Source organism: Tursiops truncatus, chromosome 16 (assembly GCF_011762595.2).
Source record: "Tursiops truncatus isolate mTurTru1 chromosome 16, mTurTru1.mat.Y, whole genome shotgun sequence".
Classification (NCBI taxonomy): Eukaryota; Metazoa; Chordata; class Mammalia; order Artiodactyla; family Delphinidae; genus Tursiops; species Tursiops truncatus.
The window spans coordinates 714,253-737,621 of NC_047049.1; the positions used below are offsets into that span (position 1 = coordinate 714,253).

The 23,369-nt window shown below is 59.9% G+C and overlaps 1 protein-coding gene across 9 annotated transcripts in view; it reads right to left on the reverse strand.

Moving 5' to 3' along the window:
- Positions 1-23,369, reverse strand: part of INPP5A (inositol polyphosphate-5-phosphatase A) — a 179,264-nt gene that overhangs the window by 86,005 nt on the left and 69,890 nt on the right. For 8 of the 9 annotated variants that reach the window (XR_004522562.2, XM_033842098.2, XM_033842099.2 and 5 more), the window contains 2 exons: positions 12,443-12,543; positions 8,796-8,883 (listed from right to left, as the gene is read on the reverse strand). The exons of the other annotated variant lie outside the window; for it this stretch is intronic. Coding sequence is in view for 7 of the 8 variants with exons in the window: in XM_033842098.2 (XP_033697989.1) it covers positions 8,796-8,883; positions 12,443-12,543 (189 nt within the window). In the remaining variant the exon portion in view is untranslated. The remainder of the gene's footprint in view (positions 1-8,795; positions 8,884-12,442; positions 12,544-23,369) is intronic. 9 annotated transcript variants of the gene reach the window in all.

Genomic DNA, 23,369 nt, shown 5'->3' on the forward strand with positions numbered 1-23,369 from the left:
CTCACTTTATCAGGCCTGTCTGGACCCACAGGCGGGGCGAGAGGCTGGGAGACGGGGCGGGGCCGGAGGGGCCCCCGAAAGTAGGTCGGTTCCCTCATCAGGATGCGTTTGCCCTCCTCCCCTTCCCTGGAGCAGAGAACATCAGTAAGCGTCGTTACTTTTCTATAAATTTTCCCTAAAGTCTCATCCAGGAGAGCAGAGACAGGGAAGGGGCGGGTCCCGGAGCAAGGAGCCAGGAGGGTCCAGGAGAGCAGAGACAGGGAAGGGGCGGGTCCCGGAGCAAGGAGCCAGGAGGGTCCAGGAGGGCGTCTCCTCGGAAGGGGTGTGGCTTCCGGCCTGACCCTGCACAGGCACTGGGCCACCGAGGGGCGGGGGGAGGGCCCTGGGACACGGCTGGAAGGCCGGCCCAGACCCTCCTGCGGAAGGAGGCCACCAAGGCCAGCGTGGACCCACCAGACTTGTGCTCTGCCGGTGAGGGGAGGAAGCAGCCCCCAACACGGGGAGGAGCAGGAAGAAGAGGGGGTTGCTTTGGTGGTGACCTGCCTTCACGGGGTCCCGGGCCCAGGAGCCACCAGCATGGACAGTGGAGTGAGCGAGAACGCAGATGGACCCTCCAGGGCGAGGACCTCCTTGGGGCACACACAGACCCCCACGCCCACCCCAGGCGCCAGGGCCTGTCCTTGGGCCTCCTGGTCTGACGTGGAGAGAGAAATGCCGTCAGGCCACTGCACGTCTTGGCCTGGGGACCCATGGACAGGTGGGTTTGCAAAGCGCAGCTTTACGCCAGGGATGGAGAGGTGCTTCCTGGAGGGGCCTGAAAGGGTCGCTTCTCCCAACTTCAACATCACCCCCGCCCCCGACCAGTGAGGCCACGGTCCCGGGAAACCTTTGTGAGCCTTGAATTTGTGTCAGTGGGTTTCTGGTCTGGCCACACTCTCACCCCACAGGAAATGAAGCCCACCCATGCGCCCCTTCCAGGGGCCAAGTTAACCGCGGATGAAGCTGGAGGCCGGTGGTGGGAAGCAGAGGAGGGCGAGCCTGGGACCCTGGGCAGCGCGGGGCCTCCACCTTCCAGATGCAGCCCCGGAGACCCTCCCCCCACCGGCCTTCCCGGTGCCCTGGGGACACAGGTGCCGGCCACTGACAGCCGCTGACCCGTCTGCCCAGACGCACCCCCACTTTCCGAGCTTTGAGGGGAAGTCGGCACTCTCCCAGCCCACGGACGCCCGCATGGCTGCCCCGACCCCATGGCTCCCCCTGGGCCCACGACCCCAGCCCGGCGCCAACAGGGGGAGCCCTCCACCAGCCTCCGGCCCGTGCTCCCCGGGCGTCACGTCCACTGGACAGACGGCCACGCGGCTCAGGTCCTGCAGGCTGACGCCGGACAAGGGGGACTCGCGAAGGCGCCGCCAGAAAGGCCCCTCCCGGCACAGATGCGTGCGGGGCTGACATGGTGCCACTGCGGGAGGGGAGGGGAGGGGAGGGGAGGGGAGGGAAGGGGAGGGGCGAGGCCACGGCACGGGGCAGCCATGCCCGCCCCGCCGCAGAGACGGTGGGGGCTGCCCGCCCTCTGAGGGGGCGACGCCCTCCAGGCTCCCTGCCCAGTCGCCTGAGCAGGCCAGGTCGGGAGGCTCTGGGGGGTCCTGCCCAGCAGGCTGGAGCTGATGCCCATGGCCGCCAGCTGCTCCACCAGCACGTGCTTCGGGGAGAAAACCAAGCAAGGGCCTGTGCCTGCCCTCACGTGCTCGGAGCACCAACCCTCTGTACCAGGGGCTCCCCAGGGACTTGCGTCAGCCCCACCCCTCAGGTGGCCCCTCTGGTACTGCACGTTGGGGTCTCTGGGCCAGGCTGTGCGTCCTGCCTCAGGAGCGAGGTGCCTACCCCATTCTCCTCCCCTTCTTCATCACAGGTGACCAGGTGAGAGGGGCACGTGAGTGGCCACTGGCTGTGCCTGCTTGGAGCCTTCACCAGCCCTGAGCAGCCCTGAACTTACTCTGATAAACAGCCCACTCTCCTTCCTCTGAGGAAAGTCCCAACCCACCTTGGGGCCCATCCTTGTAACTGAGAAGGTTTCTTCCAAGCATTCTTGTATGAATCACTTTTCGGACAAAGTCACAGATTCACATCACATGCCCGACTGTTAACGCTCTTCCACCGGACTCCATGGTTAAATCCAATGATGTACGGGGGGTGCTCACACTGCCACTGCTGACGCTTCTGTCATGAGCACGCATGACAGACGCGGGGAGCCAGGCCCTGGGAAGGGGCGGGATGTGCGTATGAAAAGGAGGGGCACTGGAGGGAGGAGGGAAGGGAGAGGCCCGGGAGGAGGCAGGCTAGCACTCTGACCTCTCCTGGGGCAGCTGGTCCACGGGGCCTGTGAAGCAAGGGCACCCGGGGAGGGCAGGGCTGGTGCAAAGGGCCTGCAGTACCTGCAGGGGACGGAGGAGGGAAAGAGCAGGACGGAGGGTGCGTCGGGGTGGCAGCCACCTTCCTCGGGACGCGGGCTTGCAGAACGCAGCACCACCGCGGTGCAGGAGGGATGGCTGAACGACAGCCGTGCCCCCCTCTCTTGGTCTCCTCTGCATTTTTCTTTTTAAAGGCATTTTTTTTAAGATTTTTTTTTCACGTGGACCATTTTTAGTCTTTATTGAATTTGTTACAATATTGCTTCTGTTCTACGTTTTGGTTTTTTGGCTGCCAAGCATGTGGGATCTAGTTCTCTGACCAGGGATCGAACCCACACCCCCTGCGCTGGAAGGGCGTCCCAGCAATAACCGGGCTCACCCCACCACGTGGTGCCTGGGAGGGACTCGGGAGCCGCCGTGGGAACAGGGAGCGGGTGGGTCAGGCCTTGCAGGACCCCCGCAGCCACACCTCAAGGGACCCCGCAAGGGGCTCACCGGAGTGGCCTCTTCTGGGCACTCCTGCTTGCGCTCCCTGGAGACGGTCACCTTCCGTGAGCGCACCTGGCATGGCGGGAACAGAACCCGCGTCTGAACTCTCCGGGGGATTAAAACTGGGCCACCTTGCCTCTTTCAGGCAAACACAAAATCACTGGGGGATGTCGGGCGTCGACGTCGGCCAGGAGACCCAGGGCGTTTACCACCTCACCACGGAAAACGCTTGGGCGAAGGCCGTCCAGGGCGCTGGCTGCACAGCCCCACCCTTCCTCTGCTGGGAGCCCCGTCCAGAAGCCCACGTCCGCTCCCGCAGCCTTGGGCAGGGGGCGGGGCCGGGGAGGGCGGGTGCCTCGGGGGTTCTCCTTCACTGTCCCGTGCCCTCCAGCCCGCCCCTGCCCCCACCTCCCCAGCTATACCCTGCATGAGCCTTCTGTCTTCCCAGCCTCCTCTCGGGGAAGCTCGCCCAACCCGCGGTCTTCAATACACGTACACCCCGATGGCCTGGAGGTCTGTCCTCAGGCCGGCACCCCCCCGTGAGCTCACACTGGCGCATCCATGGCTCTGGACCCACGCTGGGGGCGCCCGGGGCATCCACGTCCAGCCCACCACTGCATCCTGGCCCCTCTGCCCCAGGATGCCTCCTTCCCTGCTCAGAGCACGGCTGCCGGGCACCGGCACGCACTGGCACCAGCCCAGGCCCCGGGCAGCACAGGGAGCAAGGCTGCTGCTCCCGGACTCTGGATTCGAGGAGGAAGACACGGTAATCAGAAGGCCAACCCCAAGCACACCAAGGTGGCCGGTGCCCAGAGACGAGGGGGGCCCGGGGTCTGAGGTGCTGCAGCAGCCTGCGAGCTCCCTCCGTCTCACCCGTGGCTCTGATCACGCCCAGGGCCAGGTCCTTGGCCCATGACGGCGGTTCATGAGTTCCCGGGAACGGGACGGGCGATGCCAGCACGCCATGCTGGTGGCACCTCTGAACGAACAGACTTCCAGCTCGACTTTCCCGAAGGACATGCAGGTGGGCAGGGACCCGGCCAGTGGGCAGGGCCTGAGGGAGGGTGGCCCGCCGCAGGACGCCCAGTGGGGGACACTCTGCCTCCTCAGACCTGAGCAGACCAGACGAGCCACGTGCTTAAGTGAGCGGCCACTCGGGATGGTTCTTAGAGGCAGACAAAATTTACCGTAATCATTTTATTCAAGTCTGAAACTTGGCCTTCGAGCAGCTCCTGCTTGGGATGGGAAATGCTGCTTTGCCGCCATCTCCTGGTGAAAATGGGCATCTGCAGGCTCCTGGTGTGCCACGGCCCCCAAGGCCACAGCCCCCAGCTCGCTGCCCACCCAGCCACAGCTCCTCCAGGCTGCAGACCCTGCTGGCCCAGAGCCCCCCAGGACGCCAACCCCCAGGACACAGGCCCCCAGGACGCTGACTCCCAGGACAGAGCCCCCCAGGATGCCGACCCCCAGGACACAGCCCCCCAGGACGCCGACCCCCAGGACACAGGCCCCCAGGACGCCGACCCCCAGGACACAGCCCCCCAGGACGCCGACCCCCAGGACACAGGCCCCCAGGACGCCGACCCCCAGGACACAGCCCCTCAGGACGCCGACCCCCAGGACACAGCCCCCCAGGACGCCGACCCCCAGGACACAGGGCCCCAGGACGCCGACCCCCAGGACGCCGACTCCCAGGACACAGCCCCCCAGGACGCCAACCCCCAGGACACAGCCCCCCAGGACGCCGACCCCCAGGACACAGGCCCCCAGGACGCTGACTCCCAGGACACAGCCCCCCAGGATGCCGACCCCCAGGACACAGGCCCCCAGGACACAGCCCCCCGTGTTTCCGTGAGCCCCCCACCATTATGCTCATCACCAGGTGCAGCTGCAGGTTCAGCTCCTTCTGGGAACAGGCTGCAGTTTTCTGATCCCTATTAATACCTGTGACAGCATTTATGTACAAGATAAATTCATTTCAATTTCCTTTTTCAATTAATGGCCTATTATTTGAACCACACTCAGCTAAAATACTGCTCCAATACTATTAATCTTGTAAAAATTAAATTTTCCTCCCTCTGACAGCCAGAGGCCACCAGGCTGGGGCGAGAGGGTGGCCATGTACCTGGCCAGCACTGCCCAGGTCCCCTCCAACAGGACGTCCAGGGGACCCAGCAAAGGCGGTTCCACGCACGACACACTGAAGGGGCGACGGACGGGCACGACGGAGATGGGGCCGCAGGGCCAGGGCCAAGCAGGATTTTATCACAAACCATTACGGTCCCAGTCAGGAGACGGGTGACAAACACACGCCTCCCCTGGGGAAGAGTCTGGGATGAGGTCCAGACCCGGAGAGTGGAGCACCACTGGCCATTCCCGCCGCCCCCCACCCCCCCGCCCCGGGAAACATGCCCACACTGGACTGTGGTTGCAGGAGGGGACCACCGGCAGGACAGCAACCCTGGAAGGCAAGCCAGGCCACAGCCTCGCAGGGCCAGCCGACACACCCACCCCTCCTTGGGCAGGCTGGACCTTCATCCTCAACTCCCAGACACTGTCCAGTCCTGCAGACACCTGGAGCCACAGCCTCAGGGCCTCAGACCTGGGCTCATCCCCATGTCTGATGCAGTGCCGTCCCGTGCAGGGTCAGTCCTGCCCAGGGAGGTGCAGCCCTGAGCGCCGTCCCAGACTGGAGCCAAGCAGGATGTGGCCCTGTCACCGACTAACGTGCCATCAGCGCACCTAAGACCGAGAGAGGAAAACGCTGCCGGTTCTAATTGAGAGATACTGTGGGTGTTAGATGCACCCGGGTCTCAGATGTAAATGTGACAATCGACTCGTGGAAGAACAGACTGGAGGTAGTATCGTCCTTAGGTACCTCCATGCACCAACCGGACAGGAAGATCTTCCGGGCGTGTCATTTGTAGCGTCTGCAGTGGTTGCAGATTACTCCACCATGTGGCTGGTCCACAGTCTAAAAATACCTAATTCTGGGTACTTAAAATTACTTCCAACTTCTGTTATCAAATAATTTTTGATGACCATGCTTATACACAACAGTTTGCACGACGGCTACTTCTCCAGGGAAGCTGCTGAGTGACGGCAACGCTCTTCGGCAGGTTTCTGTATTCCACTGCGAACTGTGAAGTCACATTTTAAGATAAATCTCCAGGGAAGAGGAAGACCGAAATGAAGCTCTCAGCCCCCAGGCGCCTCCAACACAAACCTCTTCTCAGCCCACCAAGCATTTGGCTGGAGGAGAGACGCAGGTTTTACGTCAGCATGTCACGACAGGTGACACAAAACAGACCACAGAGAACTAGAAAACTCAGCATTTCAAAAAACTATGGAAAACTTCCACAGACAGACAGACAGAGACAGTGGGAGCTCCTGGCCGTCCTGAGGCCGCAGCTTCTGTGCACAAGAACCAAGGCCCCGTCCACTAACAAGCTGATACCCACGCTCCACTGTTGACTCAGTCCCAGGCGCACACAGAGCCCCACGGGGCACGGAGGCCGGGCCCAGAATAACTCCCTCAGCGGACGGACGGCCTCTGCCCCAGGGAAACAAGCGCCTCCACCCTCCCTCGGCCACCCACCCCGCCTCAGTCTCTGGTCCACTGGGGAAGGTGTATCAGATATGTCAGCCCTTCTGAGGAATCGGTTTGATTTCGCTGATTTTCTCTAATATTCTATTTTCTATTTCACTGATTTCTGTCTTATTTTATGATTTCCTCTCTTGTAAGGGCGCTGGTTAAATTTGCTCTTCATTTTAAAATCTTCTAACGTCAGCATTTGATGCTGGAAATTTCCCTCTAAGCGCTACTTCAGGTGCATCTCACAAATTTTGAAGGTTTTTAGTTTGTTTTTCGTGTAATTGGAAATAATTTCTAATGTCCTTTGTGACTCATGGGTTATTTACAAGTTTCTTGTTTATTTCCAAATATTTGGGGCTTATTTCCAGATACCGCTTCTGTTTACTCCTAATTTAGCTCCTCTGGGTGACCTCAATCTCCTACACGTGCTGAGCTGTGTTTTCGGCTCCGATTTCAGTGTGTGGAACGTTCCATGTGCACACACAGGCCAAGGCTCGTCCAGGCCCCAGACCGTCTGTGCTCTGGCCGCCAGGGCGGGAATGCTCGAGTCCTCGGGACGGACCCCCTCCCAACCACCGGCGACCCTGCACCCACCCCGACAAACGTCAGAGCAACGCTCGCCTTCCCAGGGAAGAGAGTGGAGGCCGCCTCGCCCCTCGGCATGCCACGTGCCACATGCCCTGTCCACGTCCCAGGGCTGCGCGTGCAGCCGCCAGCCCCGTGTCCCACGGAGGCCCGTGAGCTCATGCCGGCTGTCAGGGACTCTGCCAGCTTTCCCGCACACGTACCTCTGACACGGGTACCCGCACGATGGGCTGCCACATCCCCCCTGGGGAGCTGCCCCCGGCGCCCTGGCCCCGTCACAGCCCTCGCTCTGAAGGCTCCTTCGGTATCAGCTTGGCCACTCCTACCTTCTCAGAACCCGTGTGGACGGTCTTTTTCTTCATCCTTTTACTTGTAAAATACCCATCTTGCCACCTAAAGGAGACTGTGAGGACCTGAGCACGGTGTCCACGAGGCAGAGGCGACCAGGGCCACGGTGGGCCATGGCGGCTCTACTGGCCGAGCAGGGACCGAGGTCTCTGAGAGGGGGAGGTGACGAGGGGCCCCGCTAACCCGCCAGCAGCAACCCGGGGACGATGCTGACCGCCTGACGCTTGTCACAGTGACTGGATCTATGGGGTTTACACATTGTACCAAACTCTGACAGATCCCAGCCACGACCTTTTCCAGCCCTTTCCTCTCCCGGCCCTCCTGGCGCTCCAGAGACACCACCTGACGTCCTGGCACTGGGCGACGCCCATCGCCAAGTCCTTCTTTCTCCACAGCTCCTGCGGCTGCGGCCCTTCAGGGAGCTCCTCCTGACGCTGGGGCCCTAAGCTGCTGATAACGGTGTGATTCTCATTCCAGACGCTGCCATTTTCATCTGAATAAGTCCCACTTGGGGAAAGCATTTTTATTTGCAGGATGAACTGTGGAGAGGGAGCCGTCGGGGAGAAAGGGGAGAGAGAGGGGGGCTGTGTCCCCGCCCTCGAGGCCTTGCTGGGCCCGCCACCATGGGGTGAGGCCCCTGCGAATGCGGGGAGGGTCCCCCCGCCGAGCAGCATGGCAGAGGCAAGACCCCGGGATGCAGGATCTTGCAAATGCAGCTAAAGGCAGAGACACGAACCTGCAGCCCGTGACCACCTCACAACTGGCATCAGACGCCCTGAATTTAAGGCCTGAAACCTGGCAGCAGCCTCTCTAAGCAGAGGGGAAGCGCGGTGGCACCTCTGCCCCGGCCGCTCTACGCAGGACGCTCTTCCCAGCCCCCACTCCCCGCACGCAAGCCCCGGTCCAGGCAGCGGGCATACGGTCACCTGCTGCCGCATCTCTGGGCCAGGGATGCCTTGAGGAGGGGACCCGGCAACCAGCACCTGCACCTGCAGCAGGGGACGGTGTGAGGGGAAGGCCGCGGAGGACAGATGACACAAGACACTAGGGAGCACAGGCGGCCTCAGGGCTCCCCAAACACGGTGAGAGCCTCCCAGCAGCAACGGCCACTCAAAGCCGGCCGACCTCGCTGCTCCGAGACGCCCCTGCCTGGCCCTGCACCCGGCACGCCCGTGGCCACCACGCCAGCCAGGGTTGCTTCCCTGGGCATCCGCCGTCCCCCAGACCACTGTCACACTGTAATTCACGCACGGCCGCCTGTGCCCGTGGCAGAGCTGGCCGCCGAGTCTCTTTACGTAATCAGAGGATGGCAGCTCCAGAAGACTCCTGGCTTGGCCAGCGCTTACTCCACGGAAGGAAAGTGTGCTCACCGTGAAGTGTTCCTGGGACTCGTAGTTTTCATCCAGGTAGACCCGCGCCCTGTTATACTCTTTCATCGCATCACCGGACAGCAGCTCTCTGGAAGGAAAAGAGGGAGCTGTTTAACGCACAGCCACACGGACACTGCACCCTCTTATAGGAGTGCTTACGAAGCACAGGAATGGCAGCTTGGAAACCATGCTTTACGTTGTCCTGCAAACAACAGCAACGGGGGGAAGGAAGGAGGGGGGGAGGGGAAGGGGGAGGAGGAGGGGGAGGGGAAGGGGGAGGAGGAGGGGGAGGGGAAGGGGGAGGAGGAGGGGGAGGGGAAGAGAGGCGAAGGTGGATAAACTGAGACCCACTCTGTGCCCTCAGCGCAGGCCGCTCCATGCCGGCCGTGGGATGAGCAGGATGGGGGCCCCTCGGGAAGCTGACACGGGGGACTCACCCAGAGCCACACACCAGGAAAGCTCGAGTCCACAGCCTGTGGGGCATCCTGGCTGTTTGCGCCCGGTCCTCACAGAGGCCACGTAGGCGACCCCAGGCCTGGGCAGTCCCGCCCGCCTTCGCTCCTCACAGGAGAGAAGCTGAGGACCGTGAACAAGGGGCCAAGGCTTTGCAGCAAGAAGGAGGGAAGGGTCTCCAGACGTCCCTTATGAACAGGCTCCAGCCCTGACTGCACACCTCACGGCCACACTTTGTCACCACAAAAGCCTTCAGCAGGCGGCCTTGCCGCCGTCTCTACAGACATGACTGGGGCAGAGCTTCCACGCACCCTCGAGTTCTGTGATGGCGTGGACGGACGCAGGCACCTGATCCCTCCCCCACCAGCGCCCCGGCAGGGGGTGGAGGACATGGGTGCCGTGTGACCAGCCAGCACTCAGGGCAGGAAGAAGAGGGGCTCCAGCTTTAAGGAGTGACAATGAGGAAGGCAGGAAGGAATAGGGGAGAGGGGAAGGAAGAAGAAAAGCCTTGAGAGGATCAAACTAGTCCTCAAGCACCTACCTGCCTGCTGGGATGAACCCCAACATGCTTTAGGGGGCGAGGCAAGACGCAGACACGAAACACACACAGCAGTAGAATCAAAGTTACTGACATGTTGAAGGAGCAACAAATATGACCCATAATCTACCAAAAAAGGCAACAGAAACAGATGTAGAAAGGATAAAAATGATGGAGTTTGCTGAAAATAAGCTTGAAACAGATATTATAAATGTAACCAAAGATTTAAAGGAAAACATGGACACAAATGAAAGTTCTAGAGCTGAAAAATACAGCCTCAGAAATAAATTCACTGAATAGGCCTAACAGCAGATTAAAACGTAAAGAAGAACAGACACAACTATATCCAAACTGGAGCAAAGAGGAAAAATGGACTGAAAAAAACAAAACAAAACCGAAAGAGCTGTAGAGACCCGTGTGACAGTCTCCCATCAGGAAGCCAGAGTCCAAGAACAAAAGAGAAGGGAAGCAACCACGCAAAAGCGTCTCCCAAATCTCAGTGAAGTCATAAACCTACAGGTTGAAACAGCTCAAAGAGCCCCAAGCAAAAGAAACACAAAGAAAATCAAACTAAAGCAAAACAATCAAGTTGCTGCTCACCAGCTAGAAAGACAAACTTAGCAGTCAGGAAAAAAGACACACGATATACAGAAAATGAAGACGAGAACAACAGCCCAGTTCTCCTCGGGAACAATGGCACACAGAGAACAATGGGACAATACCCTTAAAGCACTGAAGGGAAAAAATGGACAAGCTAGAATTCTGCTCACAACAAGAGCATCTTTCAAAAACAAAGACAAAGACCTTTTTCAGATAAACAAAAGCTGAGAGAATTGACCAGCAGCAACTTGTGTTGAGATAAATGTTCAGGTTCTCAGGCTGAAGGAAAATGGTGCTGGAGAGAAAGCTGACTGTACGGAGAAGGACCCACCCCGGGAGGGGCAGGTGACTCTAGTCAAACAGGTGACATGTTCTCCCACTTTTTAACCTTTTCAAGAGGCAACCGACGGTTTCAAGCAAAAATAACAACATGTGTGTGACGCAGAGCACAGGCAGGAGTGAAACATGTCTGACAACAGCAGGGGGACGGCGGGGGACGGCAGGGACGGGAGCCGTGGGATCCCGCGAGCTCGGACGCACAGCCCTGCCGGGCGCTGCCCCTCACCTGCATCTGCTTGTCGCTGATGTGCCCAGCTTCTCCAAAGGTGTTCTTTTCTTACTGACTTACTGCAGTTCTTTATATATTTAAATACTGACGATTTCTGTCAGTAAAGTATGTTGCAGATATCTTTTCCCAAGTGTGGCTAAACTTTTACTTTGTTTACAGTGTCTCTTGATAAAGCTTTTAACTTCAACATGGTCAAATGCGTCAGTCTTTCCTCTTGTGGGCTGCACTTTTTAAAGAAATCTCTCCCTAGATGCTCTCCTACACTTTACTCTTGAATTGTCCTCGGGCCTTTTACATTGACTCAGTAATAACTGAAATTCATCCCTGTGTGTGGAGAGAACAAAACGTGCTGGGGACCCAGCTTCATGGTTTCCTGGCCCAGGACACCAGGGGTACCGCCCCCTGACCCAGCCGCCACCTGCTGCACACTGGGGTGAGGCGGGGCAGGAGCTCCGCTGCCGCGCATCTAGGTGCCGCCTGTGCACACACACGCGTGCGCGCGCACACACACACACACACACGAGGCCCTCGGGCCGGGGGAGTTGAGGACACCCCCCTTGCTGTGTTTCAGTAGTACTGCAGCGAGTCCTGCCTCTCTGCACTTCCACATCAATTCTAGTGTTAAAGTGTTAAGAAAACATTTTGATTGAAATTGCCTTAAATTAAAGATTATTTGGGGAAAGTCTGGTAGCTTTTAAAAATTGGCCTTTTAACAAAGGACCCCACAATTTGACAGCTGAAAACACGGATGGCTTGTGGCATTCCACGCCACTGGGGACTGTGACAGGGGCCGAGGCCTGGGACAGCAGCTGGACTCAGCCCCAGGCGGGGCCCCAGGCTGAGAGCCTATAGAGGCCACCCACCCGCAGACCTGCACACCACACGTGGCCCCGGCCCACCCCACCCACAGCCGCCTTCAACGACCAGCCTCACAAGTGGCACGTGTCACCTCCCCACACTCCGCCGGTGGGAGCTGTCACAGGGCCCGGGGGTCTGGGGTCGGGGAGGACAGGGCCACACCGCAGGGGACACAGTGCAGAGAGGGTGTCCCAGGCACTGGGGCCAGAGTCAGGAAGGACGCTCTGGCGGCTGCCGATACCCAGGGCTGTCCGGCACGCAGCCTCTTGGCCCAGGCCTGCCGTCCCACCTGTCCTGCCCCCGCCCCTGCGCCCACTTCCCGAGGCCCGGGCCCTCGCTTCCTGTGTGGCGCCAGGCAGGCCCGCCGTCCACAGAGCCACACCGACGATGGCGCTCTGTGCCCGTCCCACTGTGACAGAAAAGCTGTGGGCTGCTGCATGGACGTCAGCCCCGTCTGTCCCCGGCCGCAGCAGAAGCAGAAGCAGCAGGCTCACAGCCATCGGGCCACATGACCGCATCTCGGCCTGGACCCGAGGGGCGCTGTCACCCCACCCCGGGCCTCGCGCTCACACGAGCGTGCCCCCCACCCCAGGAGGAAGCAGAGGGACAAGCGGCTGCCCCGGGACGTACCTGACGAACTTGTCCACGTGCGACATGGAGGCTTCATAGTTCTTCCCTCCAAACTCCTGGCAGTGCAGGGCCAGGAAGTGCGGCCTGTGCGTGTGCACGACCTGGGGAGGAAACACGGCAGCGTCAGGCCCCTGTGGGGTTCCTGCCACAGTGCTTTCCCCACAAGTCCTGAGGACCTCGGTCCCCAGGGCCGTTCCCTCCCCGTTACTACAAATCCTCAGAAAGGATTCACAATTCCTCAGAACCTTCCTCAGTAATCTGGACATTTCCTCCCAACTATAGAGTCCTGCGTGTCAGCTGCAGGGCACCTGCAAAGGCCCAGAGGAGCAAACATGCATCCTAACCTCACACGTGAGGGCAGCCATCACTGATGCTGCCACGGCCGCCAGCGGGACCGGGTCCAGCCACGCGGCCCCTGGGCAGCGGAGCCAGCTTGGCCCACCTCCTCTCAGCGCCGCCCACCCACCACAGCCCACGGGGCCAGGCCCGCCGCGTCTCCCTGGTCGCCAGGGTCCCCTGCCCGACTAAACTGGCCACACTTCGGCCACTCGACCTGGAGTCGTCCTCGAAGCTGCGGCTGCTGACCCCCCCAGCGGCTCCTCCAGGAAGCTCACAGGGATGGTCCTGAGAGCGCCGTCCAGCCGCCCCCCGCTGCCCACACCCAACCCAGCACGGACCCAGCCACCCGCAGGCGGCGGCACGGACCTGCGTCCCACCCCTGCCGTAAGCCACGTCAGGCGTCTCCGGGCAACCCACAGGTCACCTGAGCAGGGGGCCAGGAACCCACGGCCCTGCCCTCCTGGGGTGCCGGGGACAGCGAGTCACCGATGGGGCACACTGTGTGGCGACGAGGCGGCTGTGCCAGGACACGCACCGGGGGCGTCAGCACGGCCTGGGGGAGCAGCAGGGGCAAGGGCTCCTGGGACCGGAAGGGCAGCGATGGAGGCATACCAGGAGGCCAGGCAGGGCACTTGGAGGCCGAGAGGCTGCCTGTCCCCGCCTGCACCCGCCCCTCTGCCCTTCCTCGGCTCTGCGCTTCTCCGCCCCCTCCCTGGTACCTGCTGACACGGCAACACTGCCAGCTCTGAAGCCTCACCCAAACCCACAGAACTACCTTGTCCCTCCCCAAGCCCACCGTCCCAGAGGCAGGTCCCCTACACAAGGCCATCCGCGCCTAAGGCCACAGTGTCAGCGCCTGAACCTGACCTCGGCCACCACCGCATCCTGCCCGGAGGCCAGGGCACCGTGGACAGGTGAGGGCTGCATCCAACGGGCCTTGCGGAGATGGGTGCTCCGGGAACAACAGCTATGTGGCCCCTGATGGGAAGCGGCTGCGTCGAGGGTTCAGCCAGGCCAGAAGGTCGGCCACGGGGACAGAGGACGCAGGCCATCAGGCCCTGGGCGCCACGCTTCTGCGAGTCTCGGAAGGAAGCATTGCCCAGCAGCAGCTGCCCCTGACCCGCAGACGGCAGGCAGCACGTCCAGCCTCGGGGAGAGTGAGGGACCTGGTCCTGCTCCAGCTGTGACATCGAAACACAACCCCCAAGATGGGGAGGCTCTTGAAACAGGAGGAAAGTCCAGGCCAGAAAGTGCACTTTTCAGCCACGCGGGAAAGGCGATGCCAGCGGGTACAGCGGCCTGCCCGGGCTCGCACCCTACGCTCCGCTGAAGCGGGTTTACGGGACGCCCACCGGGTGCTTCCGCTTCCCACTGGACACAGGCGTGGACTCTCTCTGTCCCTGGTCACCAGCCGCAGGGCTCAGGCTCTCGGGGACGGGGACCAGAACAGGCCCAGACGTTTCCCCAGCTGGTGGCGTCACAGCCCTGCCCAGGGCAGGGGTGGGGAGGAACAGGCGGCTCGCCTCGGCGAGCTCAGTCCTGCTCCGCGCAGGCGCTAAAACACAGACTCCGAGACAAGCTGGATGCCACCCGCCGGCGGCCCCCTGGCAGGCGCCCTCACACACGATGCCCCCCGTGCAGCCCCTGCCGGCATGGAACGATCACAAGACAAAGTTCAGGAATCCCAGGGGTATCCATGCAGCAAATCACATTCACCAACCGGAAAAGACTGCAGAATGGTCTCCGGGCCTGAAGCCTGGATGCAAAGGGCACAGGGGACCCCAGTCAGGAGAGGCGCCGGGCCAGCCTGGGTCAGATCACCAGACCGACCTGCCCTCAGGCCCAAGGTCGAGTGTGCACAACGCCAGCCACGCCCACAGCTGCACACAGCAGCCTGGTCACACGGAAGCCACCAAAGGCTCCCTGATGTGTGCAGCTCTGCCACCCACCCTCTGCAGTACCCAGAACAATATATAAAACCAGACCTTCACAAAGGGGCACAGAATTCCCCCAGGAGCAGCTCCTCCCCGGGAAGCTGGTGACTTCACACAAAGTGAATGCGACGCTCTGACACACGCAGATCGCCACGAGCGCGACTGTGAGGTTCGTGACACCAGTTCCTGCAATTCTGCAGCGTGTTCTTTGCCCAGCTCCACAACAGGCGTGGGAAAAGGAGAAGGAAGCCCCAGAGACGCTTGGGTTTTGTGGGTGAAGACGGGGCCCCGAGTCAGTGACAGGTTCCTGCAGTTCATACTGTCACCTCTTGTAACCGAGGCTGCAGGTCACCAGATCGTGGCTGGGACCACGACCCAAGTCCCCAGTAAAAGCCAAGCGGAGCCGCTTTCCAAGGACTTTCCATTATGAATTAGGGCAGCGAGGACGAGGGGCCCACGTGCGGCCGCGTTAAGTCACGGACACACGGGGTCTCTCTGGGCAGGCCTGCCCACCTGTCTGCCTTCACCCGAATCCCATACACGTCACCCTCGTAAGACGACTCTCTGCTGTGGTTTAAATTGAAATAGCCGTTTATGGCACAGAATTCACTCTTTAAATCATATGAAACTCCTCAGACATTTGACTCTGATCCCACAAATCTCAGAAAATGGAGAAATCCAAAAAGAGCAGCCCCTCGGGAGTGGGCGGACGCCCCTCGTGCGGACGCCAGAGCAGCCGGGCGGCGCCCAGCAGAGGGGCCCCTTCCTGGGACGTGGAGCCGTCTCCGCGGTGGTTTATCTCTGAAACCCGTGGCGGGCTTGCCTGAGCTACAGGGCCTGGAGGAGCAGGGGCCCAGGGCAGCCCCCACCTGCCCGCCCGAGCCTCAGCTGCAAAGGAGAGACGAGGCCTGTGTACGGATGGCGGGGGGACCGGGCACCGGCGAGGGAAGGGGCCTGGCGGTACCACCGAGGTGGGCGCTCCAGGAGCTGCCGGGGCTCCGGCCCTGCTGTGGGCCAGGGAAGCCCCTTCACAGCCACAGCTGAGGAAGCAAACGCCGGCCCGGGGGTGGGCGGGCTGGGACCTCGCGCCCGTGGGGGGCCGCGCCTGAGCTTACAGCGGCACCGGGGGACGCATGGGGTGGGCACCATCCCGATGGGCACGCTGTGGGCTTCCCGGGCACTCACAGGGCCAGACAGCCCACTCCTCTCAGTCTGAGGTCACCCTGCGCAGAGCACGTCTCCCTACAGCACTGCCAACGTTCTTCCCGAAGGACCAGCCCGTCCACTCGGGCTTTGCCTTAAACAACTGGGAAGAGGCGACACTCAGCATGAAGCCGGCGGGTCTGCTGGCTCCGGGATGCACGGCTCCATCTCGCCCTGGCGTGCGGGGCTGGGGTCCGGGGCTGCACCACGGAGCACCCAGAGCAAGAGCAGAGCTGGGGTTCCCCTGCCTCTCGTCTTCCCAGCCCGCACACCTGCACACCAAGTCCGTCTGACCCCAGGCTCATCTCCACGTGTGTCTCCCCTGCCCCACCGTGCTCCTCCCAGGGCCTCTTGCATCTCCACCTCCAAGAAAAGACGTGGTGCCTGAAAGCCCTCCAGGAGCACTTTTTCGTGCTGTAAACTCACAAAGGATAGTGACAAAATGAAGAGTTGAAATTCTCAGAAAATCTGGCTTACGAGGTTTCCATTAGGATTGTGCTTGGCCAACAACAGAAAACCAACAACCTGCCGCTTGCATAAGGAGGCTGGGCTGGCAGGCAGACATGGTGCACCTGCTCGCAGACGGCATCCAGGAACCAGCTGCTTCCACCATGTCTGCTCTGCCACTGCAAGCACTGGCTATCATCCTCGTGACTGCAACATGGCTGCAAAGCCCCCAGGCCTCATGCCTACATTCCAGGCGGGAAGAAGTGGAAAGGGCATAAGGTTAAAGGAAAAGGGGAAAGGGCTTCTTTTCTAGTGCTTTGCCTACTTTATTTAGACAAGAAAGCTCTCGCCGGGGACTTCTGCCTACACACTGTGTCACAGGACGCCCCCAGAAGCCACACACAGGTGGTACTGGCTGGCACTCTGCAAGCAACAGAGCCCGGTGTGGGTCACGTGCAACCATACATCGGGGGGGGTGCCGTCTGCCCCCTCTGCCGCAGCCTCCGTCACACCACGTACCCACCTTCCAGTCTCCCGAGTCCCAGGCTGAAATGAAGGACAGTTGTAGGGCGGCCACATCTGTGACCCCCTTTGGTGCCACGGTCTCTGAAGACCACTGGTTAGCAAAGCCCTGGGCACAGACAAAGGGCTCGCTGACTAAGGAACCTGCTGTCCCTCTTCTCTTGACACCCCCCAGACCTGAGCCCCTCTTCAGAAGGCTGTGCTCCAGCCAGTCGAGGTGCTGGGTGCAAACGCGCCACAGACACGCAGGTGCTTCCAGCCTGCCCAGTGCCGGCGCCTGCGACTCGGCACACAGCCAGGGCCGCGTGTCCGCGTGTCCACATGTCCCCACGTGTCCTTGGCCTGGAGCTGTGCGGGCAGCTCCCGCCCCCCCCACGCCTTGCCCTCCAGTCCCCGCCACTGCGTTCCGGTCTTACTCAAACACCAAGTCGTCTGTCCCAGCTCAGCGGGAGGGAGACTTTCCGGCTGGACTCCCTGCGCTGCAGCTCTGCCCTGACAGAGGCTGGGGAGCCCCACCCAGCAGAGGTGAAGCCCCTGTGTGCCCACAACACCATCCCCGCCTGAGCCACCTTCTGGGGAAGGAAGACCCCTATCCAACACATTTTAATTGGTAATCACAATTAGATTTAAATTTAAACACAATTAAACTAACTTTAATTCCAAATTTAAATTATAGTGAAAGTAAATTAACCCGAAACTGAATTTCCCTTGATCCTCAGTTTAAATCAACAGCCAAATAAAGTGACTGATATTATTTTAACTCTTGAAACTCAGTCTTCTACACAGTGACCCGGACGACACTTCCCGATGGCCGAGCACGACCGCCTTTAGGGACGACAGGCACACCTGCCTTAAGCGCACACGTGTGAAAAGTCAGCTCAGGAGCGGTTACCGTCACAACGGTTATGAGCTTCCCAGCGAGTGTGCGTCTTACCTGGGTTCCCCTCTGCGTGGAGAAGCACATGCAGGAGGCCTCAGCGTGCGCTTCCGCCCGGCTGCTGACAAAGGTCCCGTCCACCTAACCCTGAGCCACCTGCATACGTGGATGCACCTGGTGGAGCGCCTGCCGGCGGAGCCTGGGCGGCAGGGGCAGGGAGCCCGATGGGGACACAGTGGAGGAGGGAGGCCCTCGCTCCCCCCACGAGAGCGGGTGGCCAAGGGGTGCAGGGAGCGGCAACCCTGGAAAACCAAGCTCCAGGGAGCAGTGCAGCCCTGTTGAACCACAGTGACCTCAAGTGGCGTGGACACAGGCCCCAAGTTCAGGGCTGCTAAGAGATCGCCCGACGTGCCACCTACCGGGACCCCGCACACGTCGGCGACCTCGAGGGCCGCTCGCCAGGCCCGGCCATGCCTGGTCGCAGGTTCCAGCTGGCGTGGCCTCGGGTGCCCCATCCACACTCAGCGGGCATGAGAGGACGTTTCAAAAGCCAAAAGGTGTTTAGATGAAATCACGCCGAAATGTAACATAAAGAGGCCAAAGTCACGTCTCATTTGAAAACGAAGCTATTAAAATGACAAGATCCTTATCACGAAACATTTCAGGAGAAAAGTAACGAATGATCATGGAAACGAACAGCGTACACCAAGGGACACGCCGCTGCCATTTCTCTACGCCCACAAGTCGCACGTTTCATTTACAACCAAAGGTGACGGAACAGATCCACACAGGCTTTCCCTGAACAGCCGGAGATAAACTTGCAGCCAAGTACGGGGAGCTCCTGCTCTAAGAGTAGACTCAGAAGAGCCTTGCTCCCACCTCTGGCAGCAAAAGCACCAGCGGGGCAGCGCCGGGCTTCACGACGGGGAAGGAGGAGCCTGACGGCGTCACCTGGATGGCTGGATGCCTTCCTGCAGGCACGTTAAGAGCAGTGACTAACGCCCCAACTCCATCCAGGACAGGCCACTAGGGCGTAAATTGGATTGAAAATCACATACACCAATATATTTGTATCCACGAGTTCACAGCGATACTAAAAACCCCACACGTTAGTCGTCTTGAGTCAGGACATTCTTTTGAAAACTGGTAGATAAAGAGAATGAGGCAAGAACTCATCCTGCCTCGCTCTGTACCTGCGCCTCTGGGGAAGGAAACCAAGGAGGGCAAGCGTCTCCTTAGGAAGCATCCCAGCTGCCTGGCCAGCCGGGACCACACGGAGAACGTGGAGGGCATCCCACAGCGCGAAGCGAGTCACAGAGAGACCCCTGTATGACCTCACTCACTCGTAGAATCTAAAGCCAAACTCAGAGAAACAGAGGATAGAAAGGCAGCTTCCGGGGCTGGGGAGGGAGGAGGCGGTGGGAGATGTAGGTCAAAGCCTCAAGTGATAAGATAACAAGTTCTGGATCTAAGGCACAGCCTGGTGACCAGTCCACAACGCGCAGGGGCACGCCCCAGGCCCTGCGGGCGCGGGAGGGGCTGGGGGAGGGGCTGGAGGCCGGAAACCCTCGAGGGAAAATCCCTGGAAGCACCGGCCCACAGGACCAGGTTGCAGGGCGCTGGTGAGACTCTGCTTCTGGAGAGAAAAAGGGAAGCCAAGCGGGCAGGTGGCCTTGGCAACCGGATAAAGGGGCAGAGGAGAAAGGGGGAGACACAAACGCTGAGACAGAGGAGAGGCTGGTCCTTCACTGCCCGACGCCAGGCAGGGTGGCCCCCGTGCTCCGGACTTCGCTGGACAGACAGAAGAGGGCGCTGTGAAGCTAGGAATCCTACCCATGCCGACACCGTGGGGACAAGCCAGAGGAAGTTCAAGTCCCTGCAAAGCCGCTGTGAACAAGTCAGCAAAAATGCACACGTCCCACGCCAGGAAAAGGCCCTCCGCCCCAGAAGGAGTCGCGAAGCCACACAGAATTACAAGCCGACGTCGCAAACGGAGGCAAACGCACTCAAACAAGCACGGAGGTGATGCAAACACACCTGGAATTAGAAACACAAAACTAAACTAGAAATGGACCCAAAAGAGAGAAAGAAAAGTGTGGACTAACCTCAGGAAAGAAATGGGAGAAAAAGACAAAATCACCACAGAGAAGAAGAGCAAATTACAAAGTGCCCAAGGGAGAGTCAGCTTCAAGGGAAATTCAGCAAGAAAGTGAAAACAGCGTCGTGAAGAGAGCAGCGGAGAAAGGAGTGACCGTGGCCGACAGGCAGCAGAAGAAGAACATCTGCCACACGGGCCCCAGAGAGGAAGGGGAAACCCATGGACCAGAACTGATACTTAAAACCATAACCCGAGAAAACTTGCCAAAACCAGGAAAAGACCCGAACTCACACACTGAAGGGCTTACTGAGCACCTGAGAAAATAAACCCCAAACCACTGACTCCTGGACATATCCTAGTGAAACTACTAGATTTCAAAGGTAAAGACACCATCCTCCAGGTCTCCAGGAAACAACATCAATGAGACCCTCATCAGGACCAACGTACAAGTCACGGCAGCAGCAGGACAACCTTCACTGAAAACCTCAGTGAGACAAAGCGTAAGGCAAGGATTACACACACATCAGCCAACTGTCCTTCAAACGTCAGAGCCAGAGAAAAACAGTTTTCCACATACAAAATCCGGCCCTTCCTGAGGGATCCACTAGAGCAGGGCTGGGCAAACGTTAACCTCAAGAACCAGATAAGACAGCAGGCTCTGCAGGCAACGCCACTGGGCAGGTGTGGACAAGATGCCGTGTGAGTAGGCGTGGCCGCCCCCCAGGAACCTGATCCCAAACCAGGCAGCAGGCGGGATGGGCTGTGGGGCGGGGAGGTGGTGCTGACTCCTACTTAAAGCAGCAATGATAATACCGCCTGCCGGAGTCCTCCACGCGTGTGGACCTAAAGCACACGCCACACAGAAACGCATACGATGCCAACGTTTGTACATCATACGTGAAGGAGCATAACGTTAACCAGAAGCAGGGGGAAACCTTTAGGCCCGTGTATCGAAACCTACAGCAACCACTTAAAAATAGTTTACAAAAGGCAAGAGGCCAATAAGCAAATTTAAATAGAATGCAAAACGAAAAAAAAAAAAAAGAAAGAAAGAATCCAAAAGAAAGCAGAAATGGGGAAACAAAGGGACAAACCAGGAGGTACAAACATAAAACAGATAATTAAACGGCGGACCCCAAATCAACCGTATCAATGGTTACGTTAAATGTGGATGGTCTGGGCCCACGCTGAGTGGTAGGGCTGCAGGGGCCCCCGTACGGGACAGCGTGGAAGGTTCTGCAGGACAAGGCAGCGCCAGCACCAGGGGAGATGGGCGTGCAGAGTCACACGCGGAAGGGAACGGGCAGAAGGACACACGGGAAGCCTGGGAGGCCTCCTCAGTGACGGCAGGGGACCCCAGGGGGTGAAGAGCATGCGTGGTAACCAGACAGAACTCGTCAGGAAGACACACAACCACACGTGTGTACATGGCCAGTATCAGAAACTCCCACTCACAGGAGCACACACACACACACGCGCGTGCGCACGCTGCCCTAACAGACCGCACGGAACAGTCCAGGCCGCAGCTGCATGGCGCACCCGCTTCCGTGGCCCATTCACCAAGAAGGATCATCGCTGGGCCACAGAATAAGTCCCCGTGCCTGCTGCCCAGGGCTCTCGGAGCGTCCACGTCCCTAGGCGCCTGCCTGGGACAGTCGCCGTGCACAGGCCAGACACAGAGGAAGCACCAGACGGCATGTCAGTTCGACGCCACCACAAATGCTGCGGTGCCGGGACCGGCTGTGGGGATATACCCAGGCCCCGGAGCCGCGCAGTCATTCCCGCCCCAGAACCACACGCGCCAGTTCCAGCCCAGAGCTCTCTGGGCAGCTGAGGATGGAGCTGCTGGCCTTCCCCAGCCTCTGGGAAGGAGCTCTGGAAGCTGAATGAGCCCAGACAGAGATCCCTTTGGGTCCGATGGCATGGACATCTTGAGGATGGACAGGAATGTCCCTCCAAGGTGTGGGCAGCACGTCGGGTCACGTCTGGTTGGAAGGAGCTCAGTAAAGCGGGAACTGGACGGGGCAGAGGGCTCCAGGCCCCCGGGAGGGTCGGTGTCTGGCGCCTCCGCCCACCTGGGCTCTGGCTTGGCTCCCACCCTGCCCACCTGGGACAAGGTCACTGCCCAAACTGCACACGTGCTCGGCCAAAATTCTTTACCAAAAAAAGGAGCTTCTGCGAACTTTAGGGAAAAAGTAGGCAACTGATAAAAATAGGTGGGTTCGTTCATAGGAAGGCTCAAGAAAAATATTTTGGAAAAGAGCGAAGTAGAAACTTTGGCAAGGAAGAGCCTAGGGAATTAAAAAAACCAAAAAATACACACCCTGCGGCCAAAAAGCAGCCCCTTCCTGATGCTGTGCAGGTGGCCCAGTGAGAGGGCGGCCCTCGGCTCCCAGAACGCAGGAGAGCAGCCCTGCCATCCCCTCCCCCCCACTAAAAATAGAAACAGCCAGGCCTGGTTAGGCTTTTTCCAAAGAGAAGCGTCTGAGTGACCTAAAAAGGAATCACATCCACAAACAACCCGGTGGAAGCCGGGAGAGCCAAGATAAGGAGCCGAAAAGGGACAAAGGAATTCCTCCCGAGGGAAGATGGCTGCCACCTACCAACTGCGCCTGAACACACCCTGCACACAACGTCTGCCCACCCTTGGCCTGGGCAGGTGGGGCTGTCCTCTGGACACCCAGACTGCCCCCGCTCTGCCCCAGGGCTGCGCTGGGACTGGCTGTGGGTGGAGGCTGGGCACCCGCCCCCAGGAGGCCCAGACTCAGCTCCTGGGGCCCTGACGGGGCGCCGTCGCAGAGCCCAGGCCCCACAGCAGCCGCCGGCCAGCACCCAGGACACCACGAGCTTCTGTGACCTCGCCAGCAGGCAGAGGGCCTGGCCGTCCGATCAGCGAAGTTGTCTCCCTGGCCCCGTGTGGGGCAGGAGGGCCGCTCCGCGTCCTTGGGGTGGGTGCAGGCCTGGCCGTCCAGCCCGAAGTGCAGGGCGGGAGTTTTCTTAGTGCAGCCACTGGCCGTGGCACCTACAGGCACGCTGGACCGCCGACCGCAAAGGTGAAGCAGCGTCCGGCAGGCAGGGCAAGCCACTGCTTTACACCAGATCCAGACAGCTGGACACAAGACCGCTCCTTTTAAAGAGGCAGAACCATGGAGCTTGGTTGACTCTTAACAAAACCTGTTGCTTTGGGACATCAGAGTTGTATATGAATGGATTGATTTTAATTTAAAAAGCACTCTTCCCAACCAAGGTGGGAGCAGGACCAAAGCAGGTCCAGGGCCGACACGTGAGGCCACTGCGCGCCCCGCACGCGCCCACCCGGCTTTCCACATTGACCGTAGGGCCAGCTGGCGGCCACAGACTCCCGGGCACAGCACAAGATGCCTTGGAATCCCTTCTGGAACCCTGCTTCCTGAAGCCGGCCCGTGTTCCTCGGGGCCATTTGCAGCGCACAGGGTACTGTGATCACCGTCTAAGAGTCCAGATGAGCCCCCACCCCCGCCCCGGCCT